A 16,166-nucleotide genomic window follows, 5' to 3' on the forward strand; every position below is an offset into this window, starting at 1 on the left:
ATCAAGATTCAAGGTTTTTAGCAGCTGTTAATTTAGAGTTATTAAATCGTTCTACGTCAGAGGGTAATGCAAATAATTTAAATGATAGGATTTCATGTGTTCAATCTACTAAGCAGTGGACAAATTTTCGTGATACATTTGCATTGAAGATGTTTCAGGATTATCAAGTGCAACATGCTGCAAATCCATGACTACCAACAATAAAAAAATATTGTTTATTCTTTTTTTTTTTTGTTCACTTAGTGTGGTTTACTATTTGTAATGAAACTTTGTTGAAGTTAAATTTTAATATGGTTGTTCATTTACTACTACAAAATCGAAAATAGACAACGTTACCTAGATAACGGTTTAATAAAAAGCATTGTGATTTTTTTTTACAACGGTATAGTCAAAACCGTTATCTATAGATACTAACAAAGTGTTGGTCCCTTGGTTATAAGTTTTCTCATTTAACTTCTACAACGGTGCGATCGAAACTGTTATCTATAAATGCTAACAGAGTGTTGGTCCTTTGGTCAGAAGTTTTCTCATTTAACTTCTACAACGGTGCTATCGAAACCGTTATCTATAAATGGTAATATAGTGTTGGTCATTTGGTTAGAAACACTACCAGCAAACCAAGTTAAAAAATTTCGGAAACGCCGGAAGAAATTTTTTTATTCTCGTGCACTTGGTTCTTTTTCCTACTTTACCAAATTTGATAACTGCGCGACCCATTCTCTCTCGCTCACTCCTGCTACTATCTCTCTCTCATTAACTGCCTCTGCCCTCTCGCTAGTCGCTTCCACCAGCAAGCTTTCTCTCTTCTCTCTCTCTCTGCAAATAAGACACATTTTCAGCAAAGCAAACTCAAACAAGTGTCCTTCTATTCAAGATTAAGGGTTTCAAAACCCCAAATCCAATCCCCAAATTGATCGAACCGAACGCAGGCGCTGATGTAGGAGCCCCTCATGGTGGTGCGACGCAGGTGAAACAAAACCCTGTATTGCGATCGGACTCATTTCCATTTTCCACACCCGCCCAAATTTGACTCAATCCCTCTCATCATATTCCTCTTCCTCTCAGTTCTAATCCTCCAATCAGATTCAGATCTCTTGGCCAAAGACCTAGATCGCTACATTTCACTCTACAGTTTCATGTACGGAGAATTGAGGTTCTGAGTCGCCGACGAGTTACTGAGTCACTGACCGAGTCGCGATGGCGGGTAAGACCGACTCGGTGTCGTACTGTAACCTGAAGGATACGAAAGTTGAAATGATGGGGATGGATGCTGAGCCTCATCATCGGATCGACCTCAATTCCTCTAGGCTGTCTCCATCGCAGTCGTCGTCGTCCTTTGCTAGGGTTCCGAACGGGAACTACGATCTTCGGCCGCCGCAGAGTCTACCGGTTCCTAATCAGAACACTCTGCTGACTCTAATTCTCAGCTGTACGGTTGCCGCCGGTGTTCAGTTCGGTTGGGCTTTGCGGCTTTCGCTCTTAACTCCCTATATATAGGTTTGACTTGATATGATAATAGAAACTGCATTCAGCTTCAGGATAATTAGATAGGATTCGTAATCTTTCGTTTGAATCAAGGGGTGACGTGGGAGACTGGGAGGTGACCAGATTCGATTTAAGCAAAGGGAGAAAGGCAGAAAACCAACGCATAAGCAAATCCATACCTGTTCCTTCTGAAGATTTTGCACTTTCGGGTGAGTATAGGTCATTGTTGGTGGATAACTTTCATCCTGTCAATTTTTCTTTTAGATTTACGTTTGGGAATGTCTTTGAATTGATTAGGTACTTTACATCCCGGCCCTAATTATGCATTTATGCTTCACATTAAGCTTTTTGACCTCTGTTGTTTTGCTATGTTTTCTTAACGTATTTTGCTACAAGAAGTATTTATATTTTGATTACATGTCTTGGAATGGAGGCAACCGCAACGACAAGAATGAGAAAGTATAGTGGCTATAATGGGTTTCCTAATTCCAGGCCAATACCAAGGACAGGGAGAGCTTCTCTCAATAAAGTTGTTCAAAGAATGAGTGAGTTTTGGTTCTTGCTGCATTTTGGCTATACTCATTAAGCATGCTCTTAATTGTTCAATTTTATTCAGATTAACAGCAGAAGTATTGTTTCCCTTTTCTAATTTAATACCATAGATATGTCTGTTTTCTTTGTTTCTTTGTCTCTGTCTACTTCTACTTATGCACCACCACTACCCTTTAAGAACTTACTTTTGCTCAACCCAGAGGTATTTTATATATTATATGTATGTGTCATTCTCTATCTCTTTTAAGCTTCTTTGTTAAATGGTAGTTTTACTTTTTTGTGCATCAGTAAGAGTATGAAGCTTTGTGCCTTCGGGTCTGTGTCAGATTGCTTTCTTTCTAGAACAGAACTACAATTTAGAAAAGTGTCATAAGCAATTTGGAAGAAAAAAGTTATTGTTTTTTGTTACTTTTATGAGACCCAAAACTGTATGCCTCTGCTGCTCTGCATGTTTCTGTGATTTTGATAATGTGGTTTCTAAACCAATCCAATTTGACAGTTTACAAAGTGCTTGGCTTTTGAATTTATTTCTAGCGAGATTCGGACCCAATTGTTTAGATAAAGTTGAAATTTGTTTGTTGCATAGGTTGCTTGATAGGGAAATTTAAATTTCCTTTTGCAGCTAGAAGGTATTCCTGTGATCAATTGCAGGTAGTTTCAGTGACAGGTAGAATGTAAGAAACGGTATTCAATATCATTTTATTGAATGATTGTGCACTTTTTCTTTGTCTCTTACTGGCGGATGTGGGATTATGCTAGGACATCTCATGAAATGTGGATGGTTGGCTTAACGATCATGTTTAGTCTCTATGCAGAGAAGTTCGAATCAACATCGTGTTTAGTCTCTATGCTTACAACATTCAATGAAGTTGATATGTTAATTCAAGCCAACTATCTGTCAGCCTATGCACTTTCTTTTGTTTTCATATTTGCTTATTGATTTCCAGAATTTTTGGTTGTGCCTGGTCTTGAATTAAACTGACAATTGTGGCACTTTAGTGAATCTATTGCTTCAGTATGCCTGTTATAGCGACTGGCTGCGTAAACTCTGCCTCTGAGTTGTGCCAACTGTCATATCTTCGTGCTCTTTTCTTACCTCAGTGATCTTTTGCTTGTGATAGGACAAATTTGATGAAGCTTCATTGTGACTTCAAGGATGCATCTGTTGAGAAGCATGGGGTCAAGTTGGGGCTTATGTCGAGATTCATCAAGGTAAATGGGGCTAAATAATATACATGTACAATTGCTATGAAGCGTAATGCAGTGTACAGAGTACTTATATATCTTTGTTTTTTTTGTTAACAGGCTGTTGTCAGTGGGGTCCAAAATCAGCCTACTATTAATGCAGTCATTGATGGGGATGATATCATATATAGAGATTACATAGATATAAGTGCAGCTGTGGGTACTCCAAAGGTATGCCCGAATTCTTTCGAGTATTATCAAATGTTCTAGAAAACTCGCACAATTGAATGTCACGGTAATTGCTTTAGTGTAGAAGGATTTGTCAAAATTTTTAGATCTTTTATCTAGCATTTCCATTTAGAACTTTTGGTTTAACAATCTTCCGTTTATAATATCCAAATTTTTTTGCTATGTATGTATTCGTTATTGCTTATGAGTTTTCTTTAGAGTACGCGTGAATTGAGAATGCATCTTCAATTTATTTCCTTGCAGGGCCTTGTTGTGCCAGTTATCCGCAATGCTGATAAGATGAATTGTGGTGAGATTGAGAAGGAGATCAATTTGCTTGCAAAGAAGGCAAATGAGGGACGTTTTTCAATTGATGATATGGCTGGAGGTTCATTTACAATATCCAATGGTGGATTTTATGGAAGCCTTATAAGTACCCCCATCATCAACCCTCCTCATGTCTGATTCTTTATCTGACCCAATTGATCGGACTTTGATCGTCTTACTGCAACAAATGGAACTCACATCAGTTCTATGCTTAATTACGTACCTAGTGAAGCATCTTTAATTTGTAGCAAAAGTACCTTTTCCATTATATGATAGCAAAGTACCTTTATACGACAGCCAATATATATTTGTTTCTTTTACTTTTGTAAAGTTCACTCAAGAAATTTCAGCTGCAAAAGCATTGTAAATGTGATTACTTGAAGTAGTTCTCTATTAATATATTGCAATTTCATTTTGATTTCTTGAACTGATGCACTAGACCATGGTTGGAAAAAATCGTTGTCTCTCTGGCTAGTAGACAATGGATTTATCCTAGAAATTGTTGTAATTTACCATCTTCATTGTCACCTACAACGTTGTCAATTGAGAAATTGATGCAACAGTTCCTCAACACCAACGTTTTTGACGACAAACTGTTGTGTAATGTAGTTGGAAAACATTTTTTTAACTAAAAACCGACGTATAGAATCCTTCAAGCCAACATTTTTTGGGTTAAGAACCATTGTGTTTTAAAGTTGTTGAAGGCCAAAAGTAATGTGTAAATTGTATTACCACATTGATTTCTAAGTAAAAACCGTAATTGAATAATTACATACACAACGGTATATTTAGTGCTAAAGGTATGTGCTGCGTATAGCTACAACAATTTCTAACTAAAAGCTATTGTGCTTTATTATGTTAGACATCAGTTAGTGTCACGCCCCTGATTTTATATATAATAAAAAATCGATATATAACCCCATGATTATATATGCGTGAATGTTCAGCCATCAATACAAAATACTTAAAAACTTTTTCCCTTTTAACACAAATACATATTGATGCCCTGAACCCACAATTCCAATATTGACTCGCTCCACAGAGTCACATAATACACGAGCTTACGAATTAAATTGTCAACAACAAAATAAAACGTAAATGCTCCTCAGAGCTCACTACAAGCGGAAGTCATTATAACGGTAAAGTCACAAAATTGACTTCTTACCGTTAAGTTGCAAGCACGCTATCTCAGCATCAGCCACGATTAACCTGACCTGCAGAAATAACCCTTACACCGTTGGAATGGTGTACCGGGTTGCCACACAACAAACCCGGTAAGCTTTTGCAAGCCCGTATGAGCAAACTCAAAACCACAAAGCAAAACACATTTCTTAAGTCTCCTCAACCTAAACACGATATGCACATATCTCACACCTACGGCCATCAATTCCATAACCTTCCATATCGTGCCTACATAAGTCAACTAGTGACTAAACTACATGCTCATATTCTCAACCTAGCATCCCATTACACAAATTCAATCAAACAAGACTTCCTCAAGCAATGTTTGACGCCATTCTAACGCACTACGGTGAATTCCAAATCACACTCATTCCCTCCCCCCCCCCCCCCAAGGAGCTTTTGGTCATCAACATGACATCAAGGTGAAAAAAATGAATCACCTTCCTATCCTCACACAGAGCACAATCGTCACCACTATGGTCTTCAAGATAAATCAAACCATCAATCAATCAAATCAAGAAGAAAAACAAGGCAATCACAATTCAAAACAAACAAAACAATTCATGGTAACCCCTGCATATAATTTGGTTCAGGAGGTCAAACTAAGTCAAGCAATTCAAATCATAGTAATCATCGTAATCCCACACTCTGACGTCTATAGGTAGCCCCGACCATCATAGCAGTCCTCTCGATCTTTGTTAACTTAATAACAATTCAGCTCTGTTACCAAGCAGTCATCACATTGATCATTGCACAGATTTCACCGATCAACTAATCATCACAGAGATATCGCCAGTCATCACATTGATAGCAATCATCCAACTAATCATCACACAGATATCGCTGGTCATCACAAAGATAGCGATCATCCAACTAATCATCACACAGATATCGCCGGTCATCACATAGATAGCGATCATCACATAGATAGCGATCATCACATAGATTCATCACATAGATATCGCCGGTCATCACATAGATAGCGATCATCCAACTAATCGTCAACATATATCGCTGGTCATCACATAGATAGCGATCTTCCAACTAATCATCACACAGATATCGCTGGTCATCACATAGATAGCGATCATCACATAGATTCATTGCTAGTCATGACACAGATAGCAATCATCACATAAATATTCCTACACAAGCTACACATATATTTCTACACAAGCTTTACATGACAATCATCACAAAGATTCATCATACTGATGTCATCGATTCATCACACAGATATTCCTACACAAGCTACCCATATATTTCTACACAAGCTTTACACGATAATCATCACAAAGATTCATCATACTAATGTCATCGATTCATCACACAGATATTCCTACACAAGTTACCATATCTTAAATCTCACTTAAGACGGTCATATTAGACCCATGGTATCTCAACACATGATATCCTACAATCACAACTCAATACACAATTTCATCAGTCATAACACAGATAGCAATCATCCAACTCATCACACAGATTCTACCAATACATATATATATCACACAAATATATACACACACACACATGATCAACCACTCAAGAATGCCACTAATACCACTATAGTCACAGTTAATCCCATAACTCTAAGACAATATGGTAAACCCGTTCGTGAGTGAACATCGTGAGATTACTCACCTCGAAACTCCCGCTACGTCTTCAATACAGAACAAAGCAGCCAACCCACAAAATGACAGTCCAAGAATACTTCGTCAAGTGCCTAATCACAATCGGTTTCCCCTTAGTAACAATTCACAAACGATTTAAGTCCGAAACCCCTATTTTGAACTAAAATCTTCAAAGTGACTCCAATCGAGGAAAAACCACATCCGAGACCACCCAATGTCTCCGGAATACTTCTACGATCAATATGCCAAAACTCCAAGTCGATCGGATAGTCGGATCCTCAAGGATCGAAACATTGAACGGTCCGAAACCGTAAAAACCCTAACATACTCATACGATCTCCAAAAATTATGTATTGTATGTCGAAATGCTCTTATAGACGAGTAGATCAACATCAGGAACAAAAACTGTCCCTGAGGTGGCCGAAAACCACCGAAAAACATCACCACAGTGGCGGCGCCATCGCCGGCCCAAAGTCAGAATTTGACAAAACTCCCAACACCGAAGTTCTTCATCTCAACTCCAATTTAAACTTTCATAACAACACCAAAGTCTAATTATGAACCAATCGATCGAATTTTACCTTAGAACAAAACAGCTCGATTGAAACCCTAGAATTTCAATTCCAAAATTCGACCTCCACGAGTTTAATCGATGCAAGCCACCTTGTGGGAAGCATCTACGTCCTCCGAGCTCTAAAAGCCCTCAAGAAACACTGGTGATGGTGGCTAGAATCGGAAGTTCACATCTGGGTCCGATGCAGCTCTGCCGCCAAACTTCTCAGCCTTGCACCGCCCTATACAGCTCTTTTCATGCTCCAATTCTTCCATAGACCTCAAGAGGGGATTGAGGCGAATAGAACCCACTTTGAATCGCGTCCTATGGTGGCCGAAGGCGGGAGAACGTAGCCGGCGAAAATGGAGGCTGCGCACGGGCTCGGGAGAGAAGAGGAAAGCTCGGGTTTCCGTTTTTGGAAATTTGGGCTCTTTTGCAATTTTCGGAATTTTCGTTCTTTTATACCAAAATGGAATGTTTTTCTGAAGCCCATAACTTCTTCATACAAACTCCGATTCTCTCATTCCGCATGTTCACGAACTCGTATCGACGCGCTCTACAACTTTCATGAAGGAAGTTTTCGGAGAATCCCAACGAATAAAAAGTCAAACCTTGCGCCCCCCCCCTAAATGACGCTTCCTGAATAATTATTCGCCCGAAACACTTCTGCTCCATCCACGAGCAACGAAACCGTCCAATACCCACAATTTAAATTTTGGAAAATCCTCGGAAAATAAATACGAATTTCCGGGGCATCACATTCTACCCCACTTAAGGAAATTTTGTCCCGAAATTTAAACGTACCATACTAACAAGTACGGATAAATCTTGCTCGAATCCAATTCTCATTCCTCAACAACCTGTTCTCACCTCGCTATACAACACCCTAGCTCAATAATGGATACAGGTACCTTACCTAGTATCACAACACTAGGAATCTTTACCACACCACTTGGTGGTAACCCAATCATTTCATGGATTTCATCAACGCAAACTATCCAACAAAGACTCTGTGACTGCAGCACTACACACAGATCACATAAGAGTCTAGAATCCTATTATCACAATAGTATCTGCATCATTTCCTCAAAAATGCAACCCTTGCATTACAGGAAGTGAAAGTGAAACCTTCATTTCAACTCAAACATAAACACAGTTCCTCTACAGTCCACCTTTCACAAAAACAACACAAAGTTATTTCCATAGACCAAACCCTCACAACAATTTCTACCATAATAGAAAAGAAGTATGCATCACACACAATGATGTACTGTCTTGATGTGCTCATATTATCCTATATTTCTATGTCTCTTAATCTTGAAATTTTTGTTTAGTTCTCCTTATTTATGATTCATTTACATGTTTTAGTGTTTTTGTAGGTTTGATTCATAGAGGGAAGAAAAGAAGCCAAAATGAGCTAACTAGGATTGAAAGACGCCCAGGTCCCAGAATCTGTCTGTGCAGAACATCCAACTTCCCCGAATTACTGGGAGTTACCCAGATCGAATCAGATAATGAGCCTTATATCGTTGGAAATCTACGGAGTCTACTTTCTGTAGAATTTTACGGATCTCTATTTCGATACTTCTGGAGAAAGTTATGATTATTTGAGTGAAGATAGGTCGGACAGGAAATCTGCTTGGGAATTTACAACCATTTGTGGAGAACTCAAGTTCTGTGGCACAAGATCGTCAATCCTAATGTTTCAAGGAAGTTAATTCAGATGAGGATTCAAAGAGCACATGTATTCCTACTTCTACAAGAGATGTTTCAAGGTTTTCCCATTCCAAATGAAGAAAGGAATCTATTCTCAAGTCTTACAAGGAAACATGAAGCCAAAGATGATCATAAATCTTCCCTATATAAGGGAGCAATAATTTACATGAGGAGGGAGTCTCAAGAGCACAATGAAGATGCCTAAGGAGCAGAGACGACTCATCCATCTTCCCCATTTTTTCCCTTCCATTCTTTTTATGTTCTTTCTATGTTTTATTTAGTTATCTTTTACCATACCTTTTTCTAGGGTTAGGATGATGCCCTATCATGATTGTTTATGTACTTTGATATTATATTGATGGATTTATAGTTTCTTTATGATGAATTCTTAGTCACTATTTGAATTGATGCTTTATGTTTAAGTTCTTCTATTGATCACCTTAGGGCTTTGCATCTAGTAATTAGAAGATGAATTTGAGGCGTACCTACAATATAATTCAAATTAGCTTCTTGTGATTAAGAGTTGTGAATTACATTATTGTCGTACTTGAAGTAATGGTTTGTATGATTCTCTTGTTTTGTAGAACGTAATGAGTCTTAAGTGTTAAATTTATGCTGTACCTGGATGAACTGCATGTTAGGATATACGACCTCTGCCGTACTTGGAGAGAATCATACACTTAAGGAAAACTATGGTCTAGAGTACCTGAGAAGGACTTAGATATGGGAATTGTCATAAAAAGAAATAAAAGAATTTGTTAATTGCATCGAAACATAAATAGGATTGTTAGTGGTTGATTTTGAAACCCTAGGTTTTATCATTATTTGTTTGTTTCTTTGATTCTCAAATTATTTGTTTATTGGAAAACCCAAAAATCAATATCTTCCTTTGCTTGATTGTTTATGTGATTTTGTGTTTGGATTAATTAGGTTAGGATTTAAAGATTATCAATCCTCAGTTGAAACGACCTCGTACTTGCACATTATACTAACGACGATTCGCGCGCTTGCGAGTTTTAATTAAAATTTCACAACGTGTCTCAAAACACATTTAAGATAAGGTCTAGCATCGATCAACCCAAACGTAAATCATGAACATCAATCAACAACTCAGACACATCAACTTAAGGAAAACATGCAACCATGATTCCTTCTAACCTTCCATATCCTTCCCACCGAAAGGACAACATAAGTCACCGTTGTGACAATGTTCTATTTGCTAACTTAACCATCAAGAAGCAATTCAAGTCTCATCTAGACAATAAAGGAAGGGTGCACTCCGAACTCTCCTTTGCCAACTTCGACAAACGAGTAGCATCCGCAACATTGACAACCTCCACAACAGGTGGAACGGGTAGCTCAACATTCGATGTCTCAACCTCATTCTCGAATATCTCTTCAACAGGGGTGATCCTGCCCCTACCTCGAGCTCTACAACTACCTCTGGGTCTACCTCAACCCCTAGCTCTACCTCCATGTGAATCCATCACCTAAGGAGCATAGCACCCTTGGTTAATACTTGTACAACTTCCAAGTTCCAACCACAAGTATAAGTCAAACAACATGACTATACTAACCACCTCACTACGTCAGAAGATACAATTCTATCCCCTACATAAATATTGAGTTAAAACTAAAGGCTCCCATTCCTCAAAAGTCTTTAACTCATAGAAGTTACCCAAACTCCTACACTTAAGTTCACAACTTCACTAACAGAGCAGACCAATGCTCTGAGGGTTCTTCCTTCTAACCCACAACTAACACTCCTACATACCCGATGATTATATCAATACTGAAGAGCATCAGATGGCGATCCGTTGCAGACGGGCCATCATTCGAGGAGTACTGATTATCACCAAATATGTACCTTACGCTCTGATACCAAACTGTCACGCCTCTGATTTTTAACACAAATAAAAATCGATATACAATCCCATAATTATATATGCGTGAACGTTCAGCCATCAATACAAAATACCTAGAAACTTTTTCCTTTTTAACCCAAATACATATTGATGCCCTGAACCCACAATTCCAATATTGACTCGCTCCACAGAGTCACATAATACACGAGCTTACGAATTAAATTGTCAACAACAAAATAAAACGTAAATGCTCCTCAGAGCTCACTACAAGCGGAAGTCATTATAACGGTAAAGTCACAAAATTGACTTCTTACCGTTAAGTTGCAAGCACGCTATCTCAGCATCAGCCACGATTAACCTGACCTGCAGAAATAACCCTTACACCGTTGGAATGGTGTACCGGGTTGCCACACAACAAACCCGGTAAACTTTTGCAAGCCCGTATGAGTAAGCTCAAAACCACAAAGCAAAACACATTTCTTAAGTCGCCTCAACCTTAACACGATATGCACATATCTCACACCTACGTCCATCAATTCCATAACCTTCCATATCGTGCCTACATAAGTCAACTGGTGACTAAACTACATGCTCAGATTCTCAACCTAGCATCCCATTACACAAATTCAATCAAACAAGACTTCATCAAGCAATGTTTGACGCCATTCTAACGCACTACGGTTGTACATACTAGGGAGTCAACTAGGTTTGGCACTAGCCTCTGAGCCCCCTCGGTACTCCCAGGTACTACGGCATGGGCCGGGTTCAAGACCTACCATGGCGGGCCTCACATGGGATGCCACCCTGGGCACCCAGGGCCCGGGACAAGGCCAGCACAGCCCATCTATTTACTCAACAAGAGGGCTGATATGACATCAGAAGAACAACCTGTGTCCCACATCGAGGATAGGGGAGACTCCCTTCCCACGCTTGAGTATAAAGACATTAGCACAACCACCTTTCACGAGTGATAACTCCTATATACACAGTTTGATCTCTACATCTATTAGTTTCTCACTCAGACATCGGAGAGGTATAAACCGTCCGGTACGGTTTATCCCTCTGACGTTGTGTTCTTGATACAAGATTCAGGAGTTGATCGGTGCCCCAGACGGTATAGCATTTTGTGTGAGGTACCCGGAGAAAGCCACCAGAAACATTGGCGCGCCAGATAGGGGGCCCGATCGTGGATCATTTAGAATGGATGAGCCAGAAGCGGCAGGAGAAGTTAGAAGTGTCGCTCGGGCACTGATATTCACACCGGGAACTTCTTCAGCAGAAGCGCCCAATGTTCCAGGAGAAATGCATGGTCTCGGATCCTTGGACCCCATAGTCCCGGAAGAGGTGACTCCGGTATCGGAGATGGATTCTATGCGAGCTGAGATCGCAGCCTTCAGGGAACAATACCGGATCGATCGGGAACAAAGGAGTACCGATAGGGAAACGAACCGCCTTGCACAACAGAGAATGCAGGATTTGGAAGATGAAAACACAGCGCTGGCCCGAGCACTGGACAGGAGGCACCAGCACAACGAGGCACTCACCCAGGCCCTGGTTAGAGCATCCTCGCTAGCAACAGGTGTGAACACTGCACCGACAACAAGAGGCCCTAGCACCGCTCCAGCACCTTCTGCGGAGGGCGGCCATCGGATAATCCAGGTACCGGTAGACTTATTCCCGGAAAGCTTGAGGCATCTACCACCACCACCGTTACCGCAGCCAGTTCACAATATCCCACCGGTAACCGACGCAAACACGGCTTTACTCGTAAAAATGAGCAACTCCTTACATGCCCTGTAGGCAAGGGTACAGGCCACAGAAAATAACGACACCTGGAGAGCTATGAACAGTTACGAGGACCGCCCAGGGCCTTTCACCCAACAGGTTAGAGGAGCCATTCGAGCGAATACATCGAAACCATTGAAGATTGACTATACGGGAGTTGGAGACCCCTATCAGCATCTCCAGGCTTTCCGATCATAAACAAGCGCCAAGGGATATACAGATGAAGTGTGTTGTAATATGTTCCAGGAGACCTTGTCAGGGGAGGCTTTGAGTTGGTTCTACGAACTGCCGGTCGGTTCTGTAGGGAATTTTAAGGAGCTGGCTGACAAATTTGTCGCTCGATTCATCTTACGCACCGATGGGATACACACACCAAAGGGCCTGTTAAAAGTCCAGCAGGGGGAAGATGAAACTTTGAAGTCTTTTGTAAATCGATGGCAGGCGGCTACCGCTAAGTGCCGGGACCTTAATAAGGAACTGGCTGAGCTGGCTTTCAGGAGGGGCATAAGGCGCGGAGAATTTCTCTACGGGATCAACCATAATCCTCCAGCTAGCTACGACGAGCTGATGGCCACTGCCATCAGACACGCCCAGGCCGAATTCGAGACTTACGGGGACAACCCCAGACCGGAGCTAAGATTCTCCTCACAGACCTCGATTGTCAGGGATGAAACACGAAAGAGGGAGTGGGTCCATAGCCATGATAGGTCACCCCATACCTCGAACAAAAGAGGCAAAGAGTCCTCGTCCAGGTCAAACAGTTACGGGACCACCCACCCTCACCGGGAGCCGAGGGCACAGCAGGCCCCACGGACACCACCACCACCCCTGTATGAGGTGTTCACAATCCTCAACGCTTCATACGAGACTATTTGGAACGAAAACAAGGATGAGATACCGGGACCACCCCCAAGGAAATTCCCGAAGAGTAAACTTACCCAGCAGGATACCGGAAGGTTCTGCACTTATCATGAAGATGCCGGACATAATACCAATCTCTGCGTTGCTTTAAAAAATACAATCGAGTCCCTCATCCAGAGGGGCAAGCTTCAACGATACCTACCTGCTAAGGAGATAGGAGCTGTAGACGTGTACGGCCAGATCTTCACGATCCACGGTGGGGGCCCGAAAGATTTCCCCCCCCCCCCCCCTGAGGTAGGAAACAAAATTCTAGTTTCGATCGTCCGGAAGTTTTCAACTTCCACAAGGCTCCGCAGCAAGACGGTGACACCGGATGGACATCGGTGACGTTCCTGCAGGAGGAGGAGGAGGTCGACCTAAGGATGCCCCATGATGATCCCTTCCTAATCACGCTCCAAATGGACCATTATATAATGTCCCGGGTGCTCGTGGACACCGGGGCCTCAGTTAGAGTATTATTTCGCGATGCTTACAACGCTTTGAACAGGGGAAGGTCCAAGCTGTCACAGGATAACGAGCCCCTAATTAGTTTTTCAGGAGATATCGTCCAACCACTCGGATCAGATTACCTATCGATCACGATAGGCGAAAGCCCGAATTGTTCAACCATCAAAACAGAGTTCATTGTCGTGGACTGCGTCTCATCCTACAATGCTATCCTAGGCCGGCCGGCACTCTGGCATCTGAAAACCTTTATAGCAGGTCACATGTTGATGATGAAAGTACCAACCCCGGCTGGCACTGCTACGATCCGGGGTGATCAGGCAGCCGCAAGGAAGTGCTATTCTCTAACTGTATCACGCGATAAGGGAAAGTCCGAAATGTTGCACGTAGCTACTAACCCTCTATTGGACAGGTACGAGGATCCCAGGGCAGATACCGACTCCGACGAAGAACGGCCCGGTGCCGTAGAAGACATTGAAGAAGTGGTCCTATCAGAGCAGTTCCCGGACAGGACTGTTAGGATTGGTACAAGGTTGTCTCCGGTTGTCAGGGAAGGATTGATCTCGTTTCTTCGATCTAACACATCTGCATTTGCCTGGTCCTATGAGGACATGCCCGGTATACCGCCAGAGATAGCCACGCACAATCTTAGTATTGTTCCTTACTCAACACCGGAAAGACAAAAACGAAGGGCCTTCACACAAGAGAAGTACCGGGCTATCCAGGTTGAGGTAAAGAAGCTGATCGCCATCAACTTTATCAGGAAAGTAACATACCCCCGGTGGTTAGCCAACGTGGTAATGGTACCAAAGAAATCCCCGGGATCATGGCGCATGTGTGTGGACTACACAAGCCTCAATCGGGCATGCCCTAAGGATAGCTTCCCGCTCCCGCGAATTGATCAATTAATCGACTCCACTGCTGGGTACCGGTTACTTAGTTTAATGGGTGCATTCAGTGGGTACAACCAAATTCGAATGAACCCGGTAGACGAGGAGCACACTGCCTTTACCACAAACAAAGGTCTCTATTGCTACCAGGTCATGCCTTTCGGGTTAAAGAATGCAGGTGCCACTTATCAGTGACTTGTCAACTCCATGTTTGCGGAGGTTATCGGTACTATCATGGAGGTCTACGTGGACGACATGCTGGTGAAGAGTCTAACTCCGGAGGATCATGTAGCCAACTTGTCAATCGTCTTCACCATCATATTGCGCAATGGGATGCGGCTTAACCCACAGAAGTGCATCTTCGGGGTCGAGGTAGGAAAGTTTCTCGGGTACATAATTAGCCACAGGGGAATTGAGGCCAATCCAGAGAAGGTGCAGGCTATATTAGACATGGTGTCCCCAATCTACAGGAACGAGGTCCAATCTCTAGTAGGCAAGGTGGCCGCCCTGTCAAGATTCATCTCCAGGCTGATGGACAAGTGTACTCCTTTCTTCAAATTGCTAAAAACCCAGCACGTCGAAATGATAGCCTGGACAGCGGAGCACGAGGATGCTTTCCTTGGTTTGAAGTCATACTTGTCAGAGGTACCTCTACTCTACAAACCTGTTCCCGGAGAGATGCTTTACATATATCTGGCGGCATCGTCAACGGCTGTGAGCTCAGTCCTGATTAGGAAGGAATCCGATTGTGAATACCCAGTGTACTACGCTGGAAAAGGTTACACCGGGGCAGAATCCAGGTACCCGGACATTGAAAGAGTGGCACTGTCTCTCCTGGTATCAGCCCGAAAGCTCAGACATTACTTCCAGGCACACTCGATCACTTTTTCACTAATCACCCATTGAGGCAGGTTTTACAGAAACCAGAAGTATCGGGCAGGTTAATTAAATGGGCCATCGAATTGGGGGAGTTCGATATCAAGTACCAACCCCGGACAGCCATCAAAGGCCAGGCAGCGGCAGATTTTATTTCAGAATCAATCCCCTCCCATAACCCAAACCGGGAATCATCGGAACCACTAGCTGCAGATCCACCTCCGCCAAGCACTTGGCGATTATACGTTGATGGAGCATCCAACAAGAAAACCAGCGGAGCCGGCATCCTACTAATTAGCCCGGATGAGCAAGTCTACGAGTACGCCCTCAAGTTTGCCTTCAAAGCATCCAACAATGCCGCCGAGTACGAGGCACTTATAGCAGGTCTGCAGATCGCCCGGGAACTAGGGGTGCAGCACCTTAGTATCTTCAGTGATTCTTAGTTAGTCGTAAACCAGGTCAGCGGTAACTTTGAGGCAAAGGAGCCCCACATGTCCTCCTACCAGGCCTTGGCCCGGGCATT

At 42.2% G+C, this 16,166-nt stretch overlaps 1 protein-coding gene across 4 annotated transcripts; it reads left to right on the plus strand.

Moving 5' to 3' along the window:
- Positions 1-685: 685 nt before the first annotated feature.
- Positions 686-4,145, plus strand: LOC112166795 (dihydrolipoyllysine-residue succinyltransferase component of 2-oxoglutarate dehydrogenase complex 2, mitochondrial). Of its 4 annotated transcripts, XM_024303701.2 has the most exons (6): positions 688-1,497; positions 1,579-1,694; positions 1,919-2,030; positions 3,159-3,249; positions 3,343-3,453; positions 3,715-4,145. In XM_024303701.2, the coding sequence occupies exons 4-6, from the start codon at positions 3,169-3,171 to the stop codon at positions 3,913-3,915; spliced, it is 393 nt and encodes a 130-aa protein (XP_024159469.1). In that variant the 5' UTR covers positions 688-1,497; positions 1,579-1,694; positions 1,919-2,030; positions 3,159-3,168; the 3' UTR covers positions 3,916-4,145. The 4 variants fall into 4 exon arrangements, with proteins under 4 accessions (XP_024159470.1, XP_024159469.1, XP_024159468.1 ...); XM_024303700.2 differs by having other exon boundaries at positions 688-1,694; positions 1,885-2,030; XM_024303702.2 differs by lacking the exon at positions 1,919-2,030 and having other exon boundaries at positions 686-1,694.
- Positions 4,146-16,166: the final 12,021 nt, after the last annotated feature.

The sequence above is a fragment of the Rosa chinensis genome, chromosome 5 (genome assembly GCF_002994745.2).
Source record: "Rosa chinensis cultivar Old Blush chromosome 5, RchiOBHm-V2, whole genome shotgun sequence".
NCBI lineage: Eukaryota > Viridiplantae > Streptophyta > Magnoliopsida > Rosales > Rosaceae > Rosa > Rosa chinensis.

Bases quoted from the DNA above. Each gene is read 5' to 3' on its own strand.
- LOC112166795 (XM_024303702.2), top strand. From the start codon at position 3,169: ATGAAGCTTCATTGTGACTTCAAGGATGCATCTGTTGAGAAGCATGGG. The intron at 3,250-3,342 runs GTAAATGGGGCT...TTTTGTTAACAG, and splicing joins TTATGTCGAGATTCATCAAG to GCTGTTGTCAGTGGGGTCCA. The intron at 3,454-3,714 runs GTATGCCCGAAT...ATTTCCTTGCAG, and splicing joins CAGCTGTGGGTACTCCAAAG to GGCCTTGTTGTGCCAGTTAT.